Source organism: Sceloporus occidentalis, unplaced genomic scaffold (genome assembly GCF_023333645.1).
Source record: "Sceloporus occidentalis isolate IW3139 unplaced genomic scaffold, rSceOcc1.0.p SCAF_5, whole genome shotgun sequence".
Taxonomy (NCBI): Eukaryota; Metazoa; Chordata; class Lepidosauria; order Squamata; family Phrynosomatidae; genus Sceloporus; species Sceloporus occidentalis.
Genome location: NW_028316985.1, coordinates 137,965,352 through 137,992,689, shown reverse-complemented (window position 1 = coordinate 137,992,689; position 27,338 = coordinate 137,965,352). Strand labels below are relative to the sequence as shown.

The window sequence follows — 27,338 nt, the reverse complement described above, 5'->3', positions numbered from 1 at the left end:
ATTACAAACCCGTTTGTGAAATGTGGGTGGGCATGTTGGCTTCCTCTGCTCTCCCACTTTCTGCTTGCATGAAAACATAGGTACCATTATGGTGTTGGGTGGAATCATGTATGCACACATGTATATGATCCTGTTAACTTGAGAATGGGACCAAAGGGGCATATACATTTCACAGTTTATACAAAAGAACCTTTACTGTTATTTTTATCTGAACTGACTACCTAGCATTGCTATTGCTCAATTTCAGAAGGTAGCACATTTTGGTATCCATGGGGGCTCGTGGAACCAAACCCCAGCAAGATACCAGAGTCCCACTATAAAAGTAGTTGTATTCATGTTTGCACTCCTGAGGTATTGTCTGACTGCCAGCATGCCTTCCTATAACAGTGTACTAAGGGCTGCTTTTGATTATATTTATTTAAAAGTCTTTGAGCTGAATGGCTGAAACTGTCCTCAAACATTTCTGATCACGTTGACCAGCGTATGCAAGTTCTTGTTAAAAGGAATAGGTAATAAAAGTAACAAGTGAGTGAGTGCAATTCTGACAAGTGAATGAAAACAAATGAAAATATAATGGAGACAGGAAAGGAGAAAGAATATGAATGTTTCTCTATAAACAAGAATGTGAAAGCTCTTGCACCAATTAGGAAGTACAAACTAGAAAGGGTAGCCAAGCCCAGGCATCAGGATGCCAAGCCCAGGTGTGGTCCGGAAGACAATGTTGACCTTCTCAAGCTGTACCAGAGAGATTAGATTAGCCCACAGTGAAGGTCAGAAATGAAACTAGCATAATTATAATCAGAGAAGGATAGTTGTTTCTCTCAGCTGGTTTGAGTGCTATTACAGAAGTGGGTTTTAAAAACCAAAACCACATATTGCCACACAGATTTAAAATATATTATAGAGCCCTGATGGCAGGGAGTGAGTGGGAAGATAAAAGTTAGCTTAGGAAGAAGCAGCCAATTTTCAGTGTTTGGCAAATAGCTTTCAGCTGGATATGTCCTGGCATCATCTCTGCTGAGCTCTGTGTTCTTGGAAGTTGGCCGAATCCATCTGGAACAAGTGCCATGTGAAATGAAGCATCTTCTGAATAAAAACGTTATGTGATGCTACTCTCAGCAGAACCCAACCCTCTGTTTCTGAAAGTGACATTTGCTCTAGTGAATATTTCTATGCTTGACAAAAGTGAAAAAAGTGGTTTAAGTTTAATATTATTGCATATTGAGTGCATGTGTGTCATTTTGTTGGGTCATAGAAGGCAGAAATATTAGATATTTTCTGATTGGTTCTCCCATAATAGTACCACAGACACTGCATTACATTTCTTAGCTGTTACACCTGTACTTTAAAAACATTTATGCATATTGTACCAATATGAAAGTCTTTATGTGAGCCATCTTGGAACCCAAAAGAATGGTGGCATACAAATAAACAAAATAAATAATTTGCCTTGCTTAAATAAGGCCTCCAACAGCTGAACAGTAATTACCCTGATATTTGGTCATACAATATAGAATCATAGAATCATAGAGTTGGAAGAGTCCACAAGGGCCATCCAGTCCAACCCCCTGCCATGAAGGAAATCTCAAAGCATCCCTGACAGATGGCCATCCACCCGCTGTTTAAAGACTTCTAAGGAAGGAGACTCCACCACACTCCGAGGGAGTTTGTTCCACTGTCAAACAATCCTTACTGTCAGGAAGTTCCTCCTAATGTTGAGGTGGAATCTCTTTTCCTGGAACTTGCATCCATTGCTCCGGGTTCTAGTCTCTGGAGCAGCAGAAAACAAGCTTGCTCCCTCCTCAATGTGACATCCCTTCAAGTATTTAAACAGGGCTATCATATCACCCCTTAACCTTCTCTTCTCCAGGCTAAACATTCCCAGCTCCCTAAGTCGTTCCTCATAGGGCATGGTTTCCAGACCATTCACCATTTTAGTCGCCCTCCTTTGGACACACTCCAGTTTCTCCACATCCTTTTTAAATTGTGGTGCCCAGAACTGGACACAATATCCCAGGTGGGGCCTGACCAGAGCAGAAAAGAGTGGAACTATTACTTCCCTTGATCTAGACACTATACAGCATGCCCGCGTCATACGCGGGCGCGCTTTACGCGGCTTGAGCATATGCGCTCAAGCCGCGGGGTGGAAGGGGCGATGTGTCCCATTCAATTGAATGGGTGCGCACGCCCGTTGCGCCCCATGCGCCGCCATGCTGCCGTGCCGCCGTGCATGAGCCCCATTGTTTCCAATGGGGCTTGAGCATAGGCGGAAATCGCCTTAAGCGGAGGGATCCGGAACAGATCCCCGCGTAAGGCGAGGACCCACTGTACTTCTATTGATGCAGCCTAAAATCGCATTGGCCTTGTTAGCTGTCACATCACATTGTTGACTCATGTTCAATTTGTGATCTACTTGGACTCCTAGATCCCTTCCACATGTAATCTCGTTCAGCCAGGTGTCCCCCATCCTATATCTGTGCATCTCATTTTTCCACCCTAAGTGCAGTACCTTACATTTCTCCGTGTTGAAATTCATTTTGTTAGCTTTGGCCCAGCTTTCTAATCAATTAAGGTCATTTTGAATTTTGATCCTGTCCTCTGGAGTATTAGCTACTCCTATCTAGCTCAGAAGCCTACCTGAAGAAAACAGATTGCCACTCACAAGCAATGACAACAGTTAATGTTTCTCTCATGAAAAAGGCAGCACTGTCGGGTTACAGAAGTGCATCTATGCCTAAATGTTTATGGTTGGAAATTCCTACTCACAGATAAGACAGCTTTGTCTTAAATTTTTAAATATAAATCTTTATAAGATCTATTTTTAGTGAGTAAACTTGCCTGCAGCCACCCCTTTCCTGGCCATATCAGGGCTGCGGCAACCTCACACAGTGTCCCCTATCCAGCTTCTGGAGGGCAGAAAAAGGAGCTACAAAAAGCAGCTGCTTTTTACACCTTCCAACGGGCACCATAGCTGTATGGCGCCCCTTCGGTGCTGCATCATTTGGATACAGCACTCGAGGCATGCCATGATGCCATACACTGTCTGGAATGGCACACAGCATCATGATACCGTGAAGTGGAGTCAGGGGGTCCAGTGTCAGGATGCTACACCCTTACTCCACCCACAGGCCAGCACAAGGTGCCGGTCTGTACAGGGCCTTCATCATAAAATAATCCATTCATTGAAAAAGAATGTATTATGCGGGCATTTTTGCATTTCCACTGTGAATTTTTCTAAGCCCTTTCCCACAGGCTTTCTACCCATCTCTTTTTAATACTTGACTGTGAATCTGCCTGGAAAGTGCATGTGAATTTATATTCCATGTGAGGGAAGAAAAATGGGATTAAAATGTACTAAATCTCTTTCTAGAAAAGTCTAGAAAATGTACTGAAGCTAGGTACCAAAGCACCTGGTAGGAGAATAGCAATTTCCCCCAGTAACTACGACCCTATACAGACTGGCCCAAAAGGCCAGCCTGTGGGCAAAATCAGGGCACAGCTTCCTGACGGTTCATGCCCTGACTCTGCCCCCAGGCTGCCATGATGCTATGTACCGCTCCAGGCAGCACACGGCATCATGGCATACTTTCGGTGCTGTGTCCAAATGACACAACGCTGAAGGGATGCTATACAGCTGCGCCACCACAACTATGGTGCCGTCTTTTTGCCCCCTCCAAACGCCCCTTTATCTGCTAAAAAGGATGGTAGTGATGTTCCCAATTTTTGCTTTAATGGCTATACATCTTCTGCACGTTAGATGTTTTTCCCCACCGTTTGGAAACCTTGCTACTTTGGTCTGTAGCTCTCAGAATCTCACATACAGCATGGCCCTTGACTGCTGGCTGGGAGATTCTGGCAGCTACAGTCCCAAAAAAATAACTTTTCCAGGCTCTCTTTCAGGGTTAACATGTTATCAACATTTTTCTGCCATCTGAATTTTATTGCACAGCTACATAAAAAGAAACAAGACTGTATAAATCACATGCTCATTACATGCGACTTTCAAAACCAGCTTTATGAGAAGCTGATAACACCGCATTGCAGTTGAACAGGTGAATTACACAAAGGTATGCTGATTTGGTTGCTGTTTGTTCAGTGTGAAATTTGTCTCTATAGGACAGTCCTTTTAAGGCAGGCTTCCCCAACATGTTACCCTTCAAAAATTCTGAGCTACAACGTCCAAAATGCCCCAACTACCTATGGTTCTTCCATTTATATACCTAGCCTGAGGATTTGGGGAATTGTAGTCCAAAACAGAGAGCCAGTGTGGTGTAGTGGTTTGAGCTTGGATGACTATGGAGATCAGGGTTTGAACTCCTGCCTGGCCATGAAAACCAACTGAGGGACTGTGCAGATGGGCAATTAAATGCCACCCGTTTTTGCCCCAGAAGGAGGCCATGGCAACCACATGCTTCTGAGTGGGTTCTTTTTTATCCTGGTAGGGGCGCCATAGGCACGCTTGCACACCAGAATGACGCTCCTTGTGTATAGCGCCGTTTGGGCACTGCGCCACACAGATGTCATCATGGCACCTGCCATGTGGACAGGCGCCCACCATAATGGCAGCCAGGCGGCGGAACTAGGGCTTGGAGCATGTGAACGCTCAGCCCTGGTACGCGTGCAGGCTGGCACAAAGTGCCGGTCTGTATTACCCCTAAGTGACCTTGGGTCAGTCACACACTCTCATCTCCAGAAAACCCCATGATAAGTTTGCCATAAGTCAGAAATGCATTGAAGGCATACAGCAACAAAGTCCAAAACATCTGGAGGGCACAAGGTTCAGAAGAGGTGTTTTAGATGTAATTTTTTATTATATGTTTACTGAGTTATACAACTTACAAAACAACATACAAAACATAATTCCTAAATTTTACAGACAGACATATATAAATATCATAGATCGGCATATACCTTAATTATAACACACACACCCAATAACATTTTCCCCTTAAACCAACTATTCAACATTAATTCATTTTCCACCTTTCTAAAATCTCAATTCTTTACTTAATATCTCTTCTCTTTTGGTTACTTAAAAAAATCCCTGCAAGTTCACGACCTTCCCATATCTTCCTCGCTCTTCTTTCACTCTACCCCTTTTTACTTCCCTTATTTCTTCTCTACCTTGACCCTTCCCTACCATAACTCCTTCATCTTTATTCTCTTTCCATTGAACCTTCTTCTCTACTTCCTTCTCTTCTCTTTCTACTCTCCTCTCTAACCCCCTTTCTACATATTTCTTACCTTCTGCTTACATGCTTTGCCATGTTCTAATCTTTTACCTTCTGTTTCTCTCTATCCTATATTCCTTTGTAGTGGTGTCCATATTTCCTTTTTTTACTTAATAATTCAATAAAATTTAATCAAACTCATTCCTTTTTCTTTCCATCCATTTACTTTCTAACAATCATTGGCATTTCATTTGTAATAAATGTGTCTATTAATATCTCCTCCAGCACTCTATTTTCCTTACTGTGAAGTCTAATTCAGTAGCTAAAGTGACTACTATTTTCTTATCATTTCATTGTTAATTAATCTTATCTCACCAACTATTCTTGAAATCCTTCTGTTGCTAAATCATCCCATTTATGTGTCATAAATAAACTCATACACTCCAGATCTTTTTCAAAGCCTTTTAGATTTCCATCAGACATCAATCTTGTCAATCTGTCCATTTCGGCAATATCGTATATCTTGACTAGCCAGTCTTCTATTTCCAGGAAAGTGCACAAATGATTTTAATTAACAGAATCTTCTCATTGACCTGATTACAAAATTGCTGCTTCCTGGAGTGGTCATTATTGTACAAGCCTCCATCCTCAACCAGAATTTAGCCTTTTAAAACTTCAGTGATTTTATTGAAAGCATCCCTTTCTCTCCAAGATCGGTAGACTCTTGCCACTGACTTGCTCTGCAATCTCTGAGTCAAAAGCACTGAGGAAAAGGCCACTGTTAAGACCACATTAGGAATCTATGTCCTGTAGCAGAGTAAATGTCCAACTTCATAGTCTTTCATTCAGCTTGCTGAATAACCTTGTGACACAGAGCCGTCCCTATCTTTAGGCAGCATGATGCAACCACCTGACAGGTACTGAATGTGTATGTATTCTCTGTAGCCCCTAAGCTTACCTGTATTCCATCAGATAAAGTAGAGGATTCTGTCCTGTTGTCGGTATAAAATTTAGCTGCCAATCTGAAATTCATGGAGTCGACAGGCAACTTGAAATGCAGTGGTTTAAGCATTGGACTATGACTCTGGAGAGCAGGTTCAAATCCTGGCTTGGCCATGTAAATCCACTAGATGACTTTGGGCAAGTCACACTCTCTCAGCCTCAGAGAGGCAAACCCTTTCTGAAGAAATTTGCCCAAAAAAGTCCTGTAATAAATTCGCTTTAGGGTTACCATAAGTCGGAAACATCTTGAAGGCACACAACCACAACCACACATACCTGGAATGTCAGTAGGGTGGGATAAAACTTCTTATTTCCCTCAGGCATCATAATGTTTTAAACCAGTTGTGTCAAGACAGTTACTAGCTGTTGGTTTAACCTACCTCATATGGTCAGCTGAATTATTTAGGGAGGATGGGGAAAGAAGTTAGCAAACCAAAAATTAAAAGGTTGTTGTATGTGCATTGAATCTGTAATAAACAACAAACCTCTTGCGATGTTTTACATAAAATGTTGAATATCTTTTTAAAAAAAGATATGTTTGTGAGTCAGAGGTGAGAAAAGGAAGTATTTTTACACTTGCTTTTTTTTTTTTTTTTTAGCATTTATGTGTGTGTGTATGTGCCCATCTGCCTTCAAGTCGCCTGTAGATTTACGGTGACCCCATGAATTTCATAGGATTTAATTTGGCATGAAATACTGAGGTGCTTTATCAGTTCCTTCCTCTGAAATATAGCCTACAGCACCTGGTGTTTGTTGGCGGGCTCCCATCCCAGTAAGCCAACCCAACCAGGGCTGATCCTCCTTAGCTTCCAAGATCAGATGGGATCTGATGCCTTTAGGGTGTGTAGGCTGCTTAGATTAGTTAAAATGCTAGTTGTATTTGAGGTAATGTCTAAAGTCACACACCTCTGTTTCCTCAGAATTTTAGAGTTATGCTGCCCTCTTTAAGTGGGCTTTTGCTTCCATTGTATCCCAGTCATTGTCTTTGGTAATAAACAGGTTGCTTACAATGGTGATCATATTAAGGTAGCAAAAAAAAATGCATTAGAAAAAAGCATTAGAAGGGGCTGCTGTCCCTCTTGTCTTGTGTTAATCATTCCTTACTGATAACCTGTGGCATTGATGACAGGTTCCTGTTTGCATTGGAAGCAATGGTGCCGAGACACAAGGTTGCTAAGAGCTGTCAGATGACACTTGCTCACATGAGACCATTAACAGGGTGTTGCAGCCAGTTTTAAAACAAGTTTGCAACTCAGGAGTCAGTGAGAAAGCAGCAACCTCTCTATCCAAGGCCATCTGGTTAGGTCTTGTGATCAAATAATTGCTAGCTACAGATGCATACCAGGAAGCAAGATAGTCCCAGTTCTTATTAGCTGTTGCATCTGATGGAAGATTCTCTGGATTACTGGATTAAGCAAGACATGCTGGGTTTATTTTAAATTATATGATATGTAGTAAGAAATTATAATATTAATACTATAGATAGTGAATATCTGCAATCAGGATGTGGCAAGATCTACTGTTTCATATGGTGAAAACCAAGTGAATGCTGTCCGGTTGTTGATTGCTGATCATCCTAGCAAGAAGGCTTATGGCTAATAGTTTCCTTTATTGCAGCTCAGTATCTATATGGATATCTTTACATATACACTGGTTATTTTGAAGGAGTTGTGACTGTGGGTCTGTGTTTGTGAGAGACAGGGACAGCAGTGAGCTCAAAATGTGTGGAGGTACACCAAAGACTTCAAACAGTACTGGGAACAAGGAGGAGAAAGCAAGGAAAATCCATAGTACCACTTCCACACTGGTAAATGACTTTTCAGTGCCCAGGTTGGATAAGACAAAGAAACAACTTGTGGCAGAAAAAACCAAAAGAGTTGGTGAAGAACTATCAGACAGGTATGAAAGTTTTATCCAGAATCTGTTTTGGGTGGGGCATGAGACATGTTCTTTTTTATTATTATATTGTTGTTACATACAACATTATGTTATTATTATTTATTGTTACATACAAATAGGCAAACACCTCAAAATAAAAGACAACCTATACAAATAAAATAAAGATAAAGCTTCTTTGAAGGAGAGATAATCAATCTTATCTCTTGTCTGTATAGTATTTGCATTTCATACTTAATATTCGTTTTATACAATTACTTTTTGTGCAAGTTCCATATTTTTGCTACTTCTGCCCATTTCTTTTCATATTGTTGAGTTGTTTTCCCTGTACTATACGTAGTCAGTTTATCCATAACTGCTAATTAATTTAATTTTACTTTCCATTCATTTAGTGATGGTACTGTATCGGTTTTCCAGTGCCTTGCATATACCATCCACGCAGCAGTTATCATATATAAAATTAGACTAACTTCATCTTGACTAAGCTTTCCTTCAATTGCATCCGTTATATTTAACAAAAACAATTCAGGTTTTCGTAGTACAGTCGGCTCTTCTTATACACGGATTTTTTATACACGGATTCAAGCATACATGGTTTGAAAATGTTCCAAAAAAGTATAAATTTACCTTGATGTTCCATTTTTTATAAGGGACACCATTTTGCTACGTCATTATATTTAATGGGACTTGAGCATACACGGATTTTGTTATACACGGGGGATCTTGGAACCAAACCCCAGCGTATAACAAGGGTCCACTGTATATATTTATGTAAAATTCTTAATATAATTTTGTGTATGCTTTCCCAATATTTTTTAATACTTTCACATTTCCAACACATGTGGTACATAGTACATGAGACATGTTTGAATACACAATGTAACAAGCCTATAAATGAGCTTTCAACCTTTAAATGCTGAAACTCCTCTTCCAAGAAATCTCTTTGATGATCACCCTCAATTTCTGAAATTATTGCTTAATGTTAACAAATGATTAATCTTTGTGTATGTTAGCCTAAAACTATTATTGCTTTGAAAGGGAAATTTCTATCTGAAATCTTGTGTTTGCATCTTATGCTGCCCTCGTCCACCTTAAATGATGGTTCATTGATATCCAGTCTATCAAATGAGTATTAGTATATGTAAAATTGATGAAGGTTTGAAGTAGCGTATTGGTCCCATTAAAATCCTGCTGTTTTCCTTTGAAGATAACTACTATCTTTTTGCAACTCCTAAATGTATGGTTGGATACTTTTGGTGTTTTTTTTAAAGGCCAATCATTCCCAGTTAGATAACATATACAAATAAAATAAAGATAAAGCTTCTTTGAAGGAGAGATAATCAATCTTCTTAAATAAATAAATAAATTGCAAGTTAAATTTTAAAAAATTAGGTATTTTAACCATATGCACCTTATTTTTTAATTTTCAAAATGTTGTATTTTAGATGGGTATTTAAGAATGATTTTTTAAATAAAAGAGACTGGAACTAAGCAGAAATGATAAAGCAGATGCTAAGAATCTTCCCCAATGATTTCAGTGTGTTAGTAAATCTTATTAGAAAATTTGGCTATGTCACTGAAGGGAGGCATCATTGGAAACCCTAGCAGAAGAAAAACTACTACATCCTGAAGCCTGTTGCCATTGCTGCTTCCCCTCTTTGGTGCATACCAAAGTCCTTCTCACTTTTCCAACTCCCCCCCCCTCAGTTTTTTAAAAAAAATATTTTGAAAAATGTCTCTTTGTTCACATCTTATTTCAAATGTTGTAAACTGAGTTCAAAATGCAAAAAAAAAAATGCATTTAATTAATTCAACAGGGAGTAAGAACAGAGAAGGGCAGAATCTTTCATTCCCCAATAGTCTCAGGCAAAAACAAGCAGTTGCAGTCTCTCCTACATTGTATGTTCTTCCTCATTGTGTGTGTGTGTGTGCGTGCGTGCGTGCTTGCCATCTTGCTTAGTCATGTTGCTTGGCCACACATGCCCCCATTTTCATCTGTGAAATGTTGGAAGGTACATTGATGTTGCTGCATGTGATAATACTCTCTGTTCAAGTGAGGAGGGGTGAGAATGGGGAGAGCAGTATGGTACACCTGCTTTCCCTCACTGTAGCATTGTGGAGAGTGTTCAAAGACGCCAAGTGAATGAGCAGCATTGACAACATTAGGGAAGAAGGGCTGACCCAAGCAAGGAGACCATTTGTGGCATCAATCACTGTCAAACGGGCATTGTATTTCTACAGATCTCCCAAACAGGCTGGGAGATCATTGCTTACTTTATAGATTTTGATTTAGAATAATGTATGCAATTTTTAAAAATAACAGTACAATAGTGACCAGCGGGGTCCCACAGGGGTCTGTCCTGGGCCCAGCGCTATTCAACATCTTTATCAATGATTTGGATGACAGAATTGGGGGCAGACTTATCAAATTTGCAGAAGACACCAAATTAGGAGGAGTAGCTAATAACCCAGAGGACAGGACCAAAATTCAAAATGACCTTGATAGATTGGAAAGCTGGGCCAAGGCTAACAAAATGAATTTCAACACAGAGAAATGTAAGGTACTGCACTTAGGGCAGAAAAATGAAATGCACAGATATAGGATGGGGGACACCTGGCTGAATGAAACTAGGTGTGAAAGGGATCTGGGAGTCCAAGTAGACCACAAATTGAACATGAGTCAACAGTGCAATGCAGCAGCTAACAAGGTCAATGAGATTTTAGGCTGCATCAATAGAAGTATAGTGTCTAGATCAAGGGAAGTAATAGTTCCACTCTGTTCTGCTCTGGTCAGGCCCCACCTGGAATATTGTGTCCAGTTCTGGGCACCACAATTTAAAAAGGATGTTGAAAAACTGGGGAATTTCCAAAGGAGGGCGACTAAAATGGTGAATGGTCTGGAAACCATGCCCTATGAGGAACGACTTAGGGAGCTGGGAATGTTTAGCCTGGAGAAGAGAAGGTTAAGAGGTGATATGATAGCCATGTTTAAATACTTGAAGGGATGTCACATTGAGGAGGGAGCAAGCTTGTTTTCTGCTGCTCCAGAGACTAGAACCCGGAGCAATGGATGCAAGTTCCAGGAAAAGAGATTCCACCTCAACATTAGGAGGAACTTCCTGACAGTAAGGATTGTTCGACAGTGGAACAAACTCCCTCGGAGTGTGGTGGAGTCTCCTTCCTTAGAAGTCTTTAAACAGCGGGTGGATGGCCATCTGTCAGGGATGCTTTGAGATTTCCTGCATGGCAGGGGGTTGGACTGGATGGCCCTTGTGGACTCTTCCAACTCTATGATTCTATGATTTTATATTGTATGACCAAATATCAGGGTAATTACTGTTCAGCTGTTGGAGGCCTTATTTAAGCAAGGCAAATTATTTATTTTGTTTATTTGTATGCCACCATTCTTTTGGGTTCCAAGGTGGCTCACATAAAGACTTTCATATTGGTACAATATGCATAAATGTTTTTAAAGTACAGGTGTAACAGCTAAGAAATGTAATGCAATGTCTGTGGTACTGGATTTGGGTACAGGAAATAGGGACTAAAATCCTTTATTGGTCATGAGCTTTGCGGGATAAGGTACTCTTTCTCTCTTGGCCTCCACACCTCACCGGATAGTTACAACATGAAGATAAAATGGAATTCTCCATAGTTCACACTCTTAAGCTACAAGTATGGTCAAGAATAAAGTACTTTGTAGGAGAGCAGGAGCTATGTGTTTAAGTGAGGCAGTCAAACAATGTGGGAAGAGAGGCAGATTTTCACTTTCTTACAGTAAACCATATTGCAGTATACTCCTGTGCTTTTGCTCACTGGGACCTAGATATCTGTTGAGGCTTGGTTCCAGGACCATACATGGGTACCAAAATTCCTGGATGTTTAAGTTCTGTTATATTCAATGGCATAACAAAACAGTGCACCCTATAGAAAGAGGCAGACAAAGGTTTGTTTTTTGGCTTTTAAATATATATATATTTTTAAGCAGTGGATGGTTCAATCTATTGCTACAGAGGGCTGACTATTTAAATAAAGTCTAAGATTTTGCTAATATTTCAGGTTTTGGTTAGAACTGATGGAATCTTGACCAAAAGCCTCTTATACAACATAATACATTTGTCTAGTACAGTCCATCCTCGCCTTACGCGGGGGATCCGTTCCGGATCCCTCCACGTAAGGCGAATTCCGCCTATGCTCGAGCCCCATTGGAAACAATGGGGCTCATGCGCAGCGGTGCGCGCAGGGCGCAACGGGAGCACGCGCGCATTCAATTGAATGGGACGCGCCGCCCCTTCTGCCCCACGCGCGCGCTGCGGCTTAAACACATATGCTCAAGGCTGCGTATGGCGCGCCCGCATATGGCGCGGGCGCACTATAATATGTTTACCTTCTAGATATAGTCCAGCTTGGTCAGGTCTGAGCATATGGTTTTCATGGGAGGCTTGCATTTATCTTGGAAAATCCATTGTTCTGCATTAATATTGTCATATCAAAACCAATAATTTTGGCCCCAAAACCTGCCCTCGACTTATACATGAGGTTGACTTATACTTGAGTATAAACGGTAAGCATACTACAGTATTATCATCTGTACTCTTGTAAACAGCTTTCCCAAGTTTTAGCCACTTGCCATGTTTAAAACACACACACACACACACACACACACACATATATTGGACAAACATTGTCCCCAAGGACAATGTAACCCTTTGTCAAAAGGTCCCTTGTTGTTTTTCAGGAAACCATGATGGTACTCAGCATGGGTGACATATTGTGGTTGCCAGTAGGTTGGCCCCATTTGGGAGCAGAGGGAACTTTTGAATTCTAAATGCGTTCAGGAAACACACACATTTTAACCCTACCGCTAACAATCAGTATACTGGAATGTTGGTCAGAAAATAACTCACTCCATTCAGTTCTTTTTTCATCCAGGTGCATGGGGTTTAAAGACACTTGTGGCCATGATCTTTCCAAGGGGACACCACAACAGGCAGCTTTTGTATAAACCTCATCACACTCTGTTGAATGACACTATTTATATAAGATCAGAATGAGTAAATTGACTGTTGTCTTCACAGAGAGGGCTGAATAACTCTTTGTCACACCGTCTTACAATTCACAGTTGGTCTTGTTCGGGATTTGACCTAAATGAAATCCGCTTGATAGTGTATCAAGATTGTGAGAGGAGAGGCAGACAGGTCTTATTTGACTCCACTGCAGTCCACAAGACTGATGAGACAGGGTTTCAGGTAAGAATATTTCTGTCTTTCTTCAAACTATAAACATTTGCTTTCAACCACAGGGTCTCCATCTTTATAAAATCATGTATGTTTTAATGTTTTATCTTGCTGTTTAAGCTTTTGGGGCAGAACATTTGCCACTTCTGAGTCAGTTTACTGATTGCAGAGGGTTGGATTGGGATTTGGAGAACTGCGTTCTAGTCCCTGCTGGGCCTTAAAGCTTGTTGGGCATCCTTGGGCTAGTCACTGTCAACCTGACCTGCTTCATAGGGCTGTTGTGAGGATAAAGAGAGGAGAGAGAAATATACTGTGTTGGGTTCATTAGAAGAAAAACAGAATATAAGTCAGGGATGGGCAAAGTGCAATCTGTGGGCCAAATGAGGGCCCTGTGCCATTTTTATGACCTCCAGTTTCACCTTTTTTTATTCTTAAAAATATTTTTGCCTGAAAATGCCACCAGATATCCTGTAGGGTACATAGAGGGGCAATTTTGCCACTTTTATTTGCTCCTCAGGCCCTTTTCTGTCCAGGACAGGCCCGGGGGGGGGGGGACCAAAATGATTTCTGAGGTCTAAAATACACTGCAGAAACAATCCAGTTTGAGACCATTTTAACTGCCTTGTCTCAATGCTAAGGACCTCTGGGAACTGTAGTTCTGTGAGACATTTAGCTTTCTTTGTTAGAAAGCTCTGGTGCCATAATAAACTACAATTCCCAGGATTCCCTGGCATGAGCCAGGGCAGTTAAAGTGGTCTCAAACTGGATTATTTCTGCAGTGTGTTTTGGACCTTAGTCACTTCTTGTAAAAAAAAAGGCCTCTTCTGTGCCAATAGCAACCAGGCAGAAAATGTAGTGAAAATCTTGCCCATGACTCCAGAAGCCATTTAGGGGGGAAATTATTATTATTATTATTATTATTATTATTATTATTATTATTATTATTATTATTTTGTGCAAGGACGTACAGTAAGGGTATTTTAGGGATGTATATCTCCATAACCCCCAATAGTTACCTACCCCTGATACAAATGTAACTGAAATAAAAATGAGAGTCAGCAATCTTGGGCAAGTCACACTGTCTCAGACTCAGAGAAAGTCAATAACAAATCCCTTCTGAACAAATTTTGCCAAGAAATAATAGGTTTGTCAAAGGTTACCTAACAGGTCCATAAGTTGGAAACGATTTGAAGGCACACAACAGCAACAATGAAATAAAAATTGAGATAATAGATCTTGGTTTCCTGTGTGTGAGTTTCTGGTCCTTATCTGCCTGAACACTTTCTTCCTCTGATTCTTCTTTCTCCAGACATAAACTTGGCCATCTTTGAGGAAGAAAGACAAGGCAAGCCTGTAAGCAAGCTTTAATTGAAAAAAAAATATATAGCTGGTTTATTAGTCAATCAGTAAAGGCTGTTTTTGGCTACAGTTGACCCACCAAGCTCTGTGCTGTTGGGCTCATAGTTATATGTGACTTCCATCTGTCCCCGGATTGGTTTCCATTACACTTGTTGCTTTGCTAGGATTTTCCTTTGAACTAATTTCATGCTATTTTTAAAATTCTTCAGACCCAGAAAAAATGTTGAGCCTGTCTCCCAGCAATCTTGTATATTCTGAAGCCTAGACTAACTTATTGCATGTAAGAGCCAGATTCTAGAAAACTTACTTTTATGGAGGATAGGCTGAGTGTTTCTGGGAGTTGTAGTCCACAAACCTAACTTTTCCAGGCTGTAGTAAAAGCATGATTAATCATATTGCATGACTAATAGATTCTGTTGTAGCCTTTTCCAATAAGTGGCCCATAATGCACTGTATCAGGGTTTTCCCTACTACCCTCCTTCCTTGTCAGCAGTGTGTGTTAAGCACATGATAACTAGCCTAGTGTCATCCCTAGTGACAGTCACATTGAGAAGCAGCCCTTTCATAAATGCAGTCCAAAGCAAGATCTCCACAGAAGGAGTAAAGATTAGTAGTAAAGTGTGAATCCTTCTATGCATAAACCCTATTCAGGAGGAAGCAGGTTGGCACTATTTCATTTATTTAATTATCTTTATATTATGCATTCCCTCTAGTGAGCTCACAATGGCATACATATACATGGCTCTGCCCCCCCACCCCCTTTATACTCACAACAACCTTCTGGCTGGGTCTGACTTAGACTGAATGGTTGTATTAAGATCACTCACTGAGTTTCATGGTTGAGTGAAGGCCTCAATCTGTATCTTGCAAGTCCCAGTCCAACACTGTTAATCACTACAGCAGACTGGATGTCACTATCGCCAAAACTGTACATTGATTAGCCGGCTCGTTTTTATCCTGTCATTCCTCCAGGTAGCTCAGGGTGGCATGCATGGAATTTCTCCAGCTGGTGTTTAAAAAACAAAAAAAGCAACAGTATACAATATTGAGTCGTGTTAATCTAAGAGACTTGGCAACAGACGTAGTTGGTAGTGATCATGGACGAAGAATTGGCCAAATTAATGGTTTTCCTTTCCTTTCTCTTTCCTTTTATAAAATCTAAGGCTTTACCTGGAAGATCTAGTTTCCCAATACAATTACAGAGTTTTTGCAGGTTTTTTCCAGTTCTATTATTCTGTTTCTGATCCTTTTAACACACCAGATGAGTTAGGCTGATGCCTGGCTATGTCAAAAATATATTTGGCACTGAGGAATTTCTCTCTGGGCTTTTCTCCTTTGCCTCCAGTACAAGTACTGTATATATAACCTCCTAAATTCTGTTGGTGCCACTCACAGAGAGTGTACCTACAATACACAGCTATAGCAATTTAATGTTGATGTAGATGTAATGTCACCATCAGAATCCTGGAATTTATAGTTTGGTGAGGTATTCAAATTCTTTTGTAAAGAACTCCAGTGCTATAGTTCAGGAGAATTATATCAAACAGTTTTAATTGTGTTATGTAGACGTACTGTAAATCCACAGTGGGGTTGTTCAGAGAAGCAGCCTCACTACTGAATGGGTTCTGAGATTTGGGAGGAGGGGGGAATCCAAGCTCTGGACTGTAATTGTTTATGTGACCCTTTACAGCAGACAAAATCTTAGGTGTGTGTATTGGCTCTAAATGGCGTTTTTGATTGAGCTACCTACCTCTAGTGTTTTGAAAGAGGAAGCTTTAGAGCCCTTCATTTCCTATCTAACAACTGGTAGAGATGTCCATAGTAAAACTAAAATGTAAAACTAAAATACCTACATTGCACTACCAGGTGATAAAAGCCAGGCATGTGATTTGAATAGCTAGGCAAACACCAGAGATAAATGCATACAAATATATAGTGTGATTTAAAGGGGCAGTTTAGTAAACAAGCCAAAAGTCCAAGAACTTGCAAGAGGAAATCATTTCTAAACATGCAAAGGTTTTGTCCACAGAATCTAGAATTTGTTTGTAAAATCAGAAAATAAGAGAAGCTTATTGTGTGTTTGCAACACAAAAAAAATAGTTACTTCCAGGAGAGAGAAACCAATGAGAACAACATATTTCATGTTCTGTTTGCCTTGGTTTGTTTTTAACAAGAAACAGATAAAAGTGCGACTGATGCAGTGAACTGTAGTCAAGGAAAGCTGATTCCCTAATATATCTGTTTGTTTTTAAAGTGTCATAGCACTCTTTGTCATTATGATATGCTAGGACACACTGTATAGCTTTCAGAAGAAATATGCAGATGCTTCAGAGTCACCAAGAAATTATGGCAGTTCTGCTTTGTCATTTTTAAAAAAAAATATTTAATCTTAGGATGCCTCTGGAAAGCCATGTGGCAAATGCTGCCAAGAATGCAGGGGGTCCAGTACAGCTTCTCATAATCCTTCAACGGACAGCAGACAGACTACCAAAGAAGACATTCCAAAGTATCAGGTAACCTGACAGCTGAAATCTCTTTGCTTATCTAGGTCACTGAAAACCAGCTTCTATATTGAAATCCTGTCTGTTGCTGCATTTTCTGCTTAAGTACTGTTATCTGGTGTACTGCCCAGGAAAGTAAACTGCTCAGTTCACACACTGTCAGCTATTTGATGGGCAAAGGAGGGGGAAGAATAAGAAGTGCTTAGTTCCTTTTCATTCTGTATCTCTCTTTTTTCCAGTAATATGTACATCAGCTAGTGATTGACTGTCTTGGCTTCACATTAATTTTTAGCTCCTTTAGTTATTTATTTATTCAGTTTTATCTTTGTATGTACTTTGATATTCTGATATTTGTATTTTACCATTGATATGGTCAGTTGACTAATCAATAAACTTGTTGTTGTTGTTGTTGTTGTTTATTTAATATCCCACCTTTTGTTTGGAATGGGATCCTCTCAAGTCCTGTTAAAATGTTATGTAAAACAGCAAAGCTCTCATGAGCAGTGACATGGCTCTACCAGTGCCCTGCCCCTGATGTGACATTACCATCCATTTAGACGGCTGATGTATACACATATGATAGAAATCCCACCACCTCTGCAGGCCTCCTGCTCTGTAAGCATGAATAAATGTGTAGTGGAGCTATCTAGTGGCATGTCAGGAGCAAGGCCACATGGCATGATCCTATCTCCAACTTTGGAGACCAGGGTTTGAATCCCTGTTTGGCCATGGAAACCATTAGGTGACCTTAGGCAAATCACACTCTCTCAGCCTCAGGAGGAGGCAAAAGCAAACCCCTCTCTGAACAAATCTTGCCAAGGAAACCCTATGATAGGTTTACCTTGGGATTGCCATAAGTTAGAAGTGACTTGAAGTTATACAACAACAACAACAAACCCTTGAGAAAACATTTCTCTCCTTGGTGTGTGTGTGTTGTTTTTTTATTTAAAAAAAACTATTTAATTTCCACACTTAGTGGTCACCAATGCTACCCACTCAGTGTAGCAAAATCATGTGAAAGTGTGGTGGGACAGGGAGCTTCCTGGTGAGAGCAGGTGAGGCTATTGCAGGTCACATCTTCACTTACTTATTAGTTATATTGCCGCAGTATACACTGGCCTTTTGCACCATGCCGGCGCCGATTCTAGGCTTTGGCCATGACAACTTCATGGCCCTTAACCCTAGTACGTCACAGTGGCGTAACAATGTTGGTGCCCTGTGTACATGGGGCACCGCCATTGTTACGTAAGCACTGTGCAGTGTCTGCAAGTTGCCATGCAGTCCTTATGTCACAAGTGCGCCATTGGCACACTCACAACGTCATTGTGGCGCCAGAAAAAGAACCCAGTTTTTCTGGGTTCTTTTTCCTCCACAGTGATGGCGCGTCATTTGGGGGCTGTGCTGTCCCTGCAGAGGAAACTAGGCCGCCAGCAGGCTACCATTTCTTGGCGGTCTCTCCCAAGCCATTAATATCTTCTCTTTTCTGCAGTGAGTTTCATGTAGTGTATGTGGTTTGATTTATTCTCATGATGTTTCTCTACCTGTGAGATAGCTTTGGTTGAGACAGTAATGGGATCAAGGACACTCATTGAGTTTCATGGCTGAATGGGCTCTTCAACATGGATCTTCTATACCCCAACACTAACCACTGCACCAAAGTGGTTCAGGTTGTGTGGCCTGTTCAAGCTCAAAGGCTGGGTTATGAGACTCACCAGGTAGCATGGTGCTGATCTCTGTTTATAGTGTATTTATGAGATTTCTTCAGTTGTTGAAAATCAATAATAATACTATGGTGATGGTATTTTTTGTTGTTAAGTATGTACTGGGCGCCACAATTCAGAAAGGACATTGAGAAACTGGAGCTTGTCCAAAGGAGGGCAACAAAAATGGTGAAGGGTCTGGAAACCATGCCCTATGAGGAACGACTTAGGGAGCTGGGGATGTTTAGCCTGGAGAAAAGAAGGTTAAGAGGTGATATGATAGCCCTGTTTAAATATTTGAAAGGATGTCATGTTGAAGAGGGAGCAAGCTTGTTTTCTGCTGCTCCAGAGAACAGGACCCGGAACAATGGATGCAAGCTACAGGAAAAGAGATTCCACCTGAATATTAGGAGGAACTTCCTGACAGTAAGGGCTGTTCGACAGTGGAATGCACTCCCTCAGAGGGTGATAGAAAATAACTGTGAAAATCATTTAGAAATGACAGTGGGAAACAAAATAAAATATCTTAAACGGTTATTTCAAAATCCAACAAGTTGCCATTTTGGATAAATGTGTACTTTATCTCCCCTCCATTAAAAAAATGGGCTATAGTAGGAAAACCAGCATTGTATTCCAAGTCCAATAGTACAGTGATGTTTCTCTATATTTTATGCATTCAATTTATGTGTAGATGAGGCACAGTTTAATATCCAGTGGCAGGGGGAATACTTCTGTTTTTCACAGAGCTTGAAAACATTACCTTTTTTGGATTGCAGCTTTCAGAATTCTTCTGCCAGTAGGTAAAAAATTAATATTTCTAGGCTGTGGTTTTCTTACGTTTCTGTTTATGCATCACCTTGAAGTCAAGGTGTGGCATGGTTGAGCTGAGTTTTCAGCAGAATATGGAGGTGGAACAGATGGGCATGAAGCCGCCCCGCCCAAGATGCCTTGGTGCCGCAGCAAGCACTTGCTGTGATCGCAATCCACCAGGAATCTGGCCCAAATAGAAGCGGAATAGATCTGCTCCTATTTGGGCTGGGTTTAAGACGCCCCGCTGCAGCTCCAGGGCAGCCTCTGGGTGTGTAGCGTCTAAACTGTTTGATTAACTGGGCGGCTTCAAGACATCTCGGGCATGTGGCGTCTAAATGCCATGCCCCCAAGCCACCGGGAAGCCAGCTTTTAGAGCCGGTCTGTGCTGGCCCATGGTAAATGCTGTGAAAGTACACTGGTATATTTTCCTTTCTCACTTATAGTACACCAGGCCAGCATCTGATGTCAACATGTTGGGAGAGATGATGTTTGGTTCAGTAGCAATGAGTTACAAAGGCTCTACACTGAAAATCCACTATATACGGTGAGTTGGTGTCCCCAGTTTCTTGTTGTCCCTGCATAGTGTTGAATTACAATTAGAATGGCTGAGTTGTCAATTACACTGTTTATCCTTTCAGTTCTCCCCCGCAGCTCATGATGAGTAAAGTGTTTTCTGCCAGAGTAGGAAGCTTCAATGGAAGTACAAATAGGTAAGGCCTTCTTTATATTTTGCATCAGTTTTGACTTCTTTTGGGTTTGTCTCCTTGCTTTTTAAATTTTTTTTAATACAGTCATCCCCCCATATTTAATACAGTCATCCCCCCATATTTGCAGCTTTGATATTTGCGAATCTGATTATTCACGGATTTCATTAATATGTTTCGGTCCTCCAGTGCAACTCTGTGGTCAACTTTAACTAAAAGTTGCACTGAAAGACCATTTGTAGCTACTCCAGTGCCATTCTATGGTCAGTGTATGTTGGACATTGATCACAGAGTTGCCCTGGAGGACCTAGAGATTCCTAGAGAGGTGTCCTCTCAGGTAGAAATAGTGTTTTTGTTATTTGCGGTTTTTCCATATTCACAGGGGTCTTGTTCCCCTAACCCTAGCGAATATGGAGGGACAACTATATAAAGGAAGATTGATGGTGGACACATGGTCCTCTATACTTTGCTCCCATCCTCTATAGCCAGTGGACATAGTAGCTAGGGTTAATGGGAACTGCAGTCCATCAACAACTGGTGAGATACATGCTCCAGATTCCTAGAAGTGCTTTTTGTCTGATTACTTCCAGATGTTGTGTTTCATCTAGAATCAAATCTGGAGTCAAAATATGGGCAAACCTACAGTACACTTCTTAATGGGGACTCTTTGGTTTTAGTTCAGGCACTAAAGCTCTTAATGAGATTAGAGTCATGTGAAGGAAGGGTAAAGACATGGTAGTAGATTCCATCACCTCCTGTAGCTCTGTCATCTGCCGCAGGTTGGAGCGAGAAGTTCTGCAAGGAGGAGCTTGCTGTCTTTATGAAAAAAGGTTCCCCTGCAAAACAAGGGCTCTAAATTGTACAGGAAATCTCCATAAACAGATCTGTCTCCTCACTGCAGATCTTCAACCATATACAGTGTGCAGAACATCTTGTGACATGATATGGTGGAGAAGTTGGGCTGGCTAACATTTTTCTCTCTCCCCTCATTTCACAAGGGCTTTAAGCCATGAATGGGGAATGTGTATTTCTCCCAGATGTTGAACTACAGCTCTCATCAGCCTTAGCCAACTTTTCTAATGGCATAGGGTTGTAAGAGCTTCAGTTGAATAGTATCTGGATAGCAACTTGTTCCCCATCCCTTTTTTAAGACCTGAAGAGAGCTTATATGAATAGCATAATAGCATACAACACCCCAGCTATATTGGTTTGCTGATATGGTTTAGGGTAGAATTCCCATATGAGCTTGCCCAAGTTTTAAGTTTTTCAGAGGAGAGGTTTTCACTGCTTTCACAGGCATGTCTACTGAGGGGAGAAGGCCTTTCTGGTGGTTGCTCCCAGGTTCCGGAACACCCTTCCTAGGGTGATGAGACTGGCTCCCTCTTTGTTGTCCTTCAATCAACAGATGAAGGCATTTCTGTTCCAACAAATTTTGAAGAAGTGATTGTTTTACAAGGAATTTTACTTTTAAAATACACCACATTTGCCTTTTTAATGGATGCTTTAATAGCCTTTAATTCTGTAGATAGTTTCATTACATCTTAACAGTAATATTGTATAAAGTTCTGGAGAAATGTGGGAAATAAATAATTAAAATAATTTTAACAGTGATCTTGGTGGTGGTGGTGATGATGATGATGATGATGATGATAAAATGCTAATTTTGCTAATTGATAGCTCAGGACCATCTGTCTAATATTGCGGGTTGCATCTGAAACTCTGTGTGTATGTTTACCTCAAGAGAGATTCAAGAGGGCTGCTTTTAAGTAATGGGGCTTTTCTTCAGTTCACCTGTGCTTATGGAGTGCTCTCCCCAAAATAGAGTTGCCATATCCCACCTTGGGGCGGGACTTTCCCAGTTTGGGGCGTGGCCACACGGTCCCGCCCCGGTTTGGCCCCACCCCGGGACCCCCTACCCCCCCCCCCCACCGACGCCAGGCAGGGAAAAGAGCCTCGCCTCAGCAACGCTCGTTCCCTGCTTGGCCTCCTCCGCCGGCCAGGGAGGCGGCCTGGGAGGGCCAGGGGAAAGGGTCTCGCCTCGGCAAGGCCCTTTTCCCCTCCCTTGCCGCTTTCCCCGCCGGCCACGGAGGCTTCAAGGCAGGGATGAAGGGTCTCGCCTCGGGGAGACCCTTTCCTCTCTGCCTTGAAGCTTCCTCCGCCGGCCAGGGAAGCTTCAAGGCAGGGGAAAAAGCCTTTCTTCTTCTTTCTCCTCCTCCTCTTCTTCTGTCTCCTCTCCTCCTCCTCTTCTTCTCCTCTTCTTCTCCACCTCTTCTTCTCCACCTCATCCTTCCCCTCTTCCTCCCCTTTTTCTTCCTCTACTTTCTCTTCTTCCTCCTCCTCCTTTACCCCTCCTCCTCCTCCTCTTCTTCCTCCTTTTCTTCTTCTCCGCTTCCTCCTCCTCTACTTCTTCCACTCTTCCTTCTCTTCTGGTTTTTGGCCAGAAAGGGAAGCACATTTCTGCCATCTGTCTAGGAATAATGCCAAATGTCCTCCATTTTTATCATGCCTAAGAAACATGCATTTATATGATTTTTTTTTAAAAAACCATCAATTTTTGAGCGTCCTCCTTTTTTTTCCAAAATGTGTCCTCCATTTGAATATTTTGTCCTACATTTGTCCTACATTTGTCCCAGTTTGGAGGTCCTGACTTATGGCAACCCTACCCCAAAACAGCTTTTTCTAACATAGTCATCACATCAGACAAAACACTTATTTTGCTTCCAGGCATTAAGAAATAAAAAAGAACTGTCTGTTGGGATGTTTATGGTGTTTATTGTGTGTGTTGGGTGTCTGTGGAGGAACATGAGTGTTGTTGATTAATACTTTTAATTGGAATAAAGTGCTTTATTTGATTGTGTGTTCATAGCTGTAGTTCTTTGTTATATGAATTATGGACTATATTGATTATGTATTTTCTTGTTCTATTGACTATACCATGATCATTTGTATGCTTTATCTGGTAACTCACTTCAATTTGTTTTTAGTAGTGAAAAGCAATATGCATATTTAATAGTGTAGTGATTGATATGCTGGATTAGAAGTGGGGAGACCCAGGTTCAAATACCCACTCAGACACAAAACTAATCATATTACCTTGACTACGTCTTGGCCTGACCTCTCTCATAGGGCTGTGAAGAAAAATTGAAGGAAGAGCAGGAATCTTTTTTGAGCACCATAGGCAAGTGTTAGGAAATTCCCCGTGAATGGGCAGGATACAAATAAATCTATATTATTATTATTATTATTATTATTATTATTATTATTATTTAAAAAGTGTCACACATGTAACCTGGAGCCGTAGTTAATTAATTAGACAAGAAAAGCCAGTTATGCCTTTTGTTCCTACTGTTTCTGTTCTACGAACTCCTCTTAAAATGGTGCAGTTTTGTACAGTGGACCCTTGTTATACGCTGGAGTTTGGTTCCAAGATCCCCCGTGTGTAACAAAATCCGTGTATGCTCAAGTCCCATTAAATATAATGACATAGCAAAATGGTGTCCCTTATAAAAATGGAAAATCAAGGTTTGATATTTGAAAATTATCCTTTTTTGGATCATTTTAAAACCGTGTATGCTTGAATCCGTGTATAAAAAAATCCGTGTATAAGAAGGGTCGACTGTAATAGGGTTCTATAGGCCATTCTGTTGAACACTGACACTGATTGCTAGAGTGGGATGCGTTGCTCTTGAAGCAAACAGTGATAGCCTTGGCTTTGAGGAAACCTAAATGTGTGGGTTCATAATGTCTGAACAATAAAACTAATGCCCCCACACTCTGCCTTCTTTTTGTCCCAGATACTTTTGCTTTCTTGTATGCCCTTGTTTAGTTTCAAAAAAGCAAGACAAAGTGCACTGTTTACCAAATAATTACCTAATCGTTTTTTAACAGAAAGCATTTGGAAATGTAGTATTAACAGTATAATTTCAATAGAAATTCATATTGGATTATAGTTTTGCCACAATGGTTTTTACTTCAGGAGAAAAACAGAAAGCATTGGTATGTTTTTGGAATAACCAAATTCAAAAGAAGAAGGGAAACGATTAGCCCTCCTGTTGTGTCAATGAATGGACCACTCATATAGAATTTATTAGTAAATAGAGATAATTTGGCCCCTAAAATTCATAACAGTTGAACAGGCAGTTTATGATAGTTTAAATTACTAAATGTATTGGGGGGTGGGGGGAGAGAAAGAAGTTAAAATGAACAAGAAAATCCTGCATTCATGATTATAGGTATGTATAAAAAACTAATACTGTGGATTAGATTTTTACTTTAAAAATGCTCAGGTAACTGTCTTATGTGGGCATAATGGATGTTGCCCTGTATAAATTAGAAATAGTTTGGGATGTCAAAATAATGGGAAAGTACGCAATTTCAGCCAAAATATCGATTATTTCTTGATAACTATTTTGGATATTTTCCTTCCTAGTTTGCAAGGTAGTTTTGAATGCATCAATCAAGATCCAAGTTTAGGAAGACTGAACTCTACTCCAAACAGTTTGGGCCCCTGTCGTAATGAAGGTAGTCTAGGTAAGTGCATTTACCTAATACGTTTACAAATCTGTTTTGTCATGTGCCACAGTATTTAGTTTGTCTGTTTTTACAATACTGTTTAATCTTATTTTTGTTTTGTGTATTTCCCGTGTTGCTGTCTTTAGGTGCATTACAGTTGTGTAGCAACAAACTGCTGCACGGTGTGCCTGAAGGGGAATCCCTCCGGCTCATCCGGAGTGCTTCCTTTTTTACAGGTTTGTGTGGAATGCTGGCCACGGTGTGATGCGCTCCTGTGCACATGTTTGGCTTCATGTGTATCCTCTTGGCATGAGATCAGTGACTGCTCTCTAAATTGAATGGGTGAAGATTATATTGATTCTAATTTAATTATTTTATTTAAAAACTATACATATGAGACCAAAGGCTGAAAACATTACTTTCGTATTTATTTATTTATACTTTTTTTACGCTACAGCTCCAGAATCCCTCAGGCAGTATGGCTATGCTGGCTGGGACATTCTCCAAGCTCAGGGAGGGTTATAACTCTCCCAAACATTGAGCTGCATTAGCTGTACACTACTTCATTGTAACAGCCTTTGTGATGTGTCTTTACTATTTGCAGATATTTGTGGTACTTTGTCAGAAATGAGTGTGCCCTTTTCAGTTTTGAGAGAAGTTGTTTTTCCAGGCTGATCTTTTGCTGGTGTTAATTTCTTGTTCTGTTGCTCACACATAATAATGCTATAATGTTTGTATGTATGGTTGTGTTTGCTCACTCTCCAGGAAATTTCTCCCCTCTTCCTGGTGCTCAAGTAGCCTATATTTCATAATTGAAGTGATGATTTTGGGAAATGGATAAAGTACAGTGTAATCAAAGAAATGCTACATGGGTCACAAATCATGCATGCACTAATCAAATGCAGTTCTCTTCTTAGTGTTGGCTTAAGTGATTCTGAATTTTACTTTTGTGCAAAATGAAAACTACTCCTCTGGCTAGCATTGATAATTGAAGTAGGAGCCATTTGAAAACAGATATTGTTATTTGAGAGCGTTATCATTATACAATATGTAAAAGCAATTTGTTGCACTTAGAAGCTCCCTTCTGCATGCAGGAGGTATTTTCTGCCCCTGGAAGATGCTAGAAAAGGGAAGCTCAAGCTTATACCCTAATAAATCAATTAAACTCCTAAGAAGTACTCTTTGTTTTTAAAAACCAAATATTTCTTCTACTTTGAAGCTTCTTACAAAAACATGAGAGCATCTGTAAATATTCTTAATTATAACACAGTGACCTATTGGGCACAGGTGTTTGTATATTAATGGCCATTTTCCTTTTAGTCAGTGTCCTAACCTGATGAATTTAACTGACTACAAATCAGACTGAGAGTCTTCAGATAAAAGAACTGTAGTGGTAGGTTTCAACAAACTTCAAGTGGAGTACATTTCTCTGTGTTCATACAGAGTCAATGTGCCTAATGTTCTTCCCTTCACTGCAGTAGAGAAGAGGAGGGGGGGAGAGGGTAAGATTTCTGAAAGATAAGATTTCTGTTGAATGCAGAGTCTCTAAAATCTGAGCTGTTTCAGTGTTCGTGTGTTCATTCTATATTGTAATTTGAAAGTGGCTGGCTAGCAGGCATGCAAACTCAGATAGTCTTGGCTTTTAAATCAGTTCAGCCTTTTACTTTTTAGATTTTGCCTAACTTGTGAGCACTAAACTGAGTTCTGGTTTAATCCTCACTCTGGCAAACAGTATTTTCATCCCCTCTGACATGTTTGGTTACAGAATTCACACAGCTAGATCTATATGTTGGCATTTTATGGAAAAAGTATCTCAAAAAATCTATTGCAATTCTGTATTTGTTTTGTTGCAAAGTATATGTTCTGGCTTGGGTATTGTGTGAGTATTGTGAAATACCTTCATTCTGTACCCACAACTCCTCTTATGGACATGGAACATTTTTATCCCTGTCATACATTGCAATTTTCATTGAGATCAGATTGAGGCATTCAGTTGATTTTTTTTTAAAAAAATCTGCCTGCATGAAGGTTAAATAAATAAATAAAAACTCTTCTCGTTTTGTAACTCAGGTTGTTCCCACCAGTTCATTTGCACTTGCAAATTTTTAAGCAAACCATAGCAACCAATGACTCAGATTTCTTTTCTCAGTGGTTGTCCTGTCATTCTGCATATTGTAAAATGCCTAGACTCCAAAGAAATAAACTCACTGAAAGCTGTTGATGTTTGCTTTTTGTCCCTGAATGTACTTAATAGAGAGAGGCACTGCTTGAGAAAAAGGGTTCTCACTCCCATAATGATGATTCCATTGCAATAAACTCGGGAAGTTACAATCTGTTATAGGGCATCATGGTGTAGATTGGCAGGTCAAGCTAAAGCAACATTACAATTTGCTACCGCTTGAGCAAGATTAGAAATGATTGTTACAGCGTACACTCATAATGCTGT

General features: G+C 40.5%; 1 protein-coding gene across 4 annotated transcripts in view; it reads left to right on the top strand.

The window, feature by feature from the left end:
* FNIP2 (folliculin interacting protein 2) overlaps window positions 1-27,338 on the top strand; it is a 68,471-nt gene that overhangs the window by 14,484 nt on the left and 26,649 nt on the right. For 3 of the 4 annotated variants that reach the window (XM_089525596.1, XM_089525595.1, XM_089525598.1), the window contains exons 2-7: window positions 13,192-13,318; window positions 17,059-17,178; window positions 20,120-20,220; window positions 20,315-20,386; window positions 24,810-24,910; window positions 25,039-25,128. In XM_089525596.1, the coding sequence (XP_089381722.1) occupies window positions 13,192-13,318; window positions 17,059-17,178; window positions 20,120-20,220; window positions 20,315-20,386; window positions 24,810-24,910; window positions 25,039-25,128 (611 nt within the window). The remainder of the gene's footprint in view (window positions 1-13,191; window positions 13,319-17,058; window positions 17,179-20,119; window positions 20,221-20,314; window positions 20,387-24,809; window positions 24,911-25,038; window positions 25,129-27,338) is intronic. The other variant, XM_089525597.1, reaches the window with a different exon arrangement.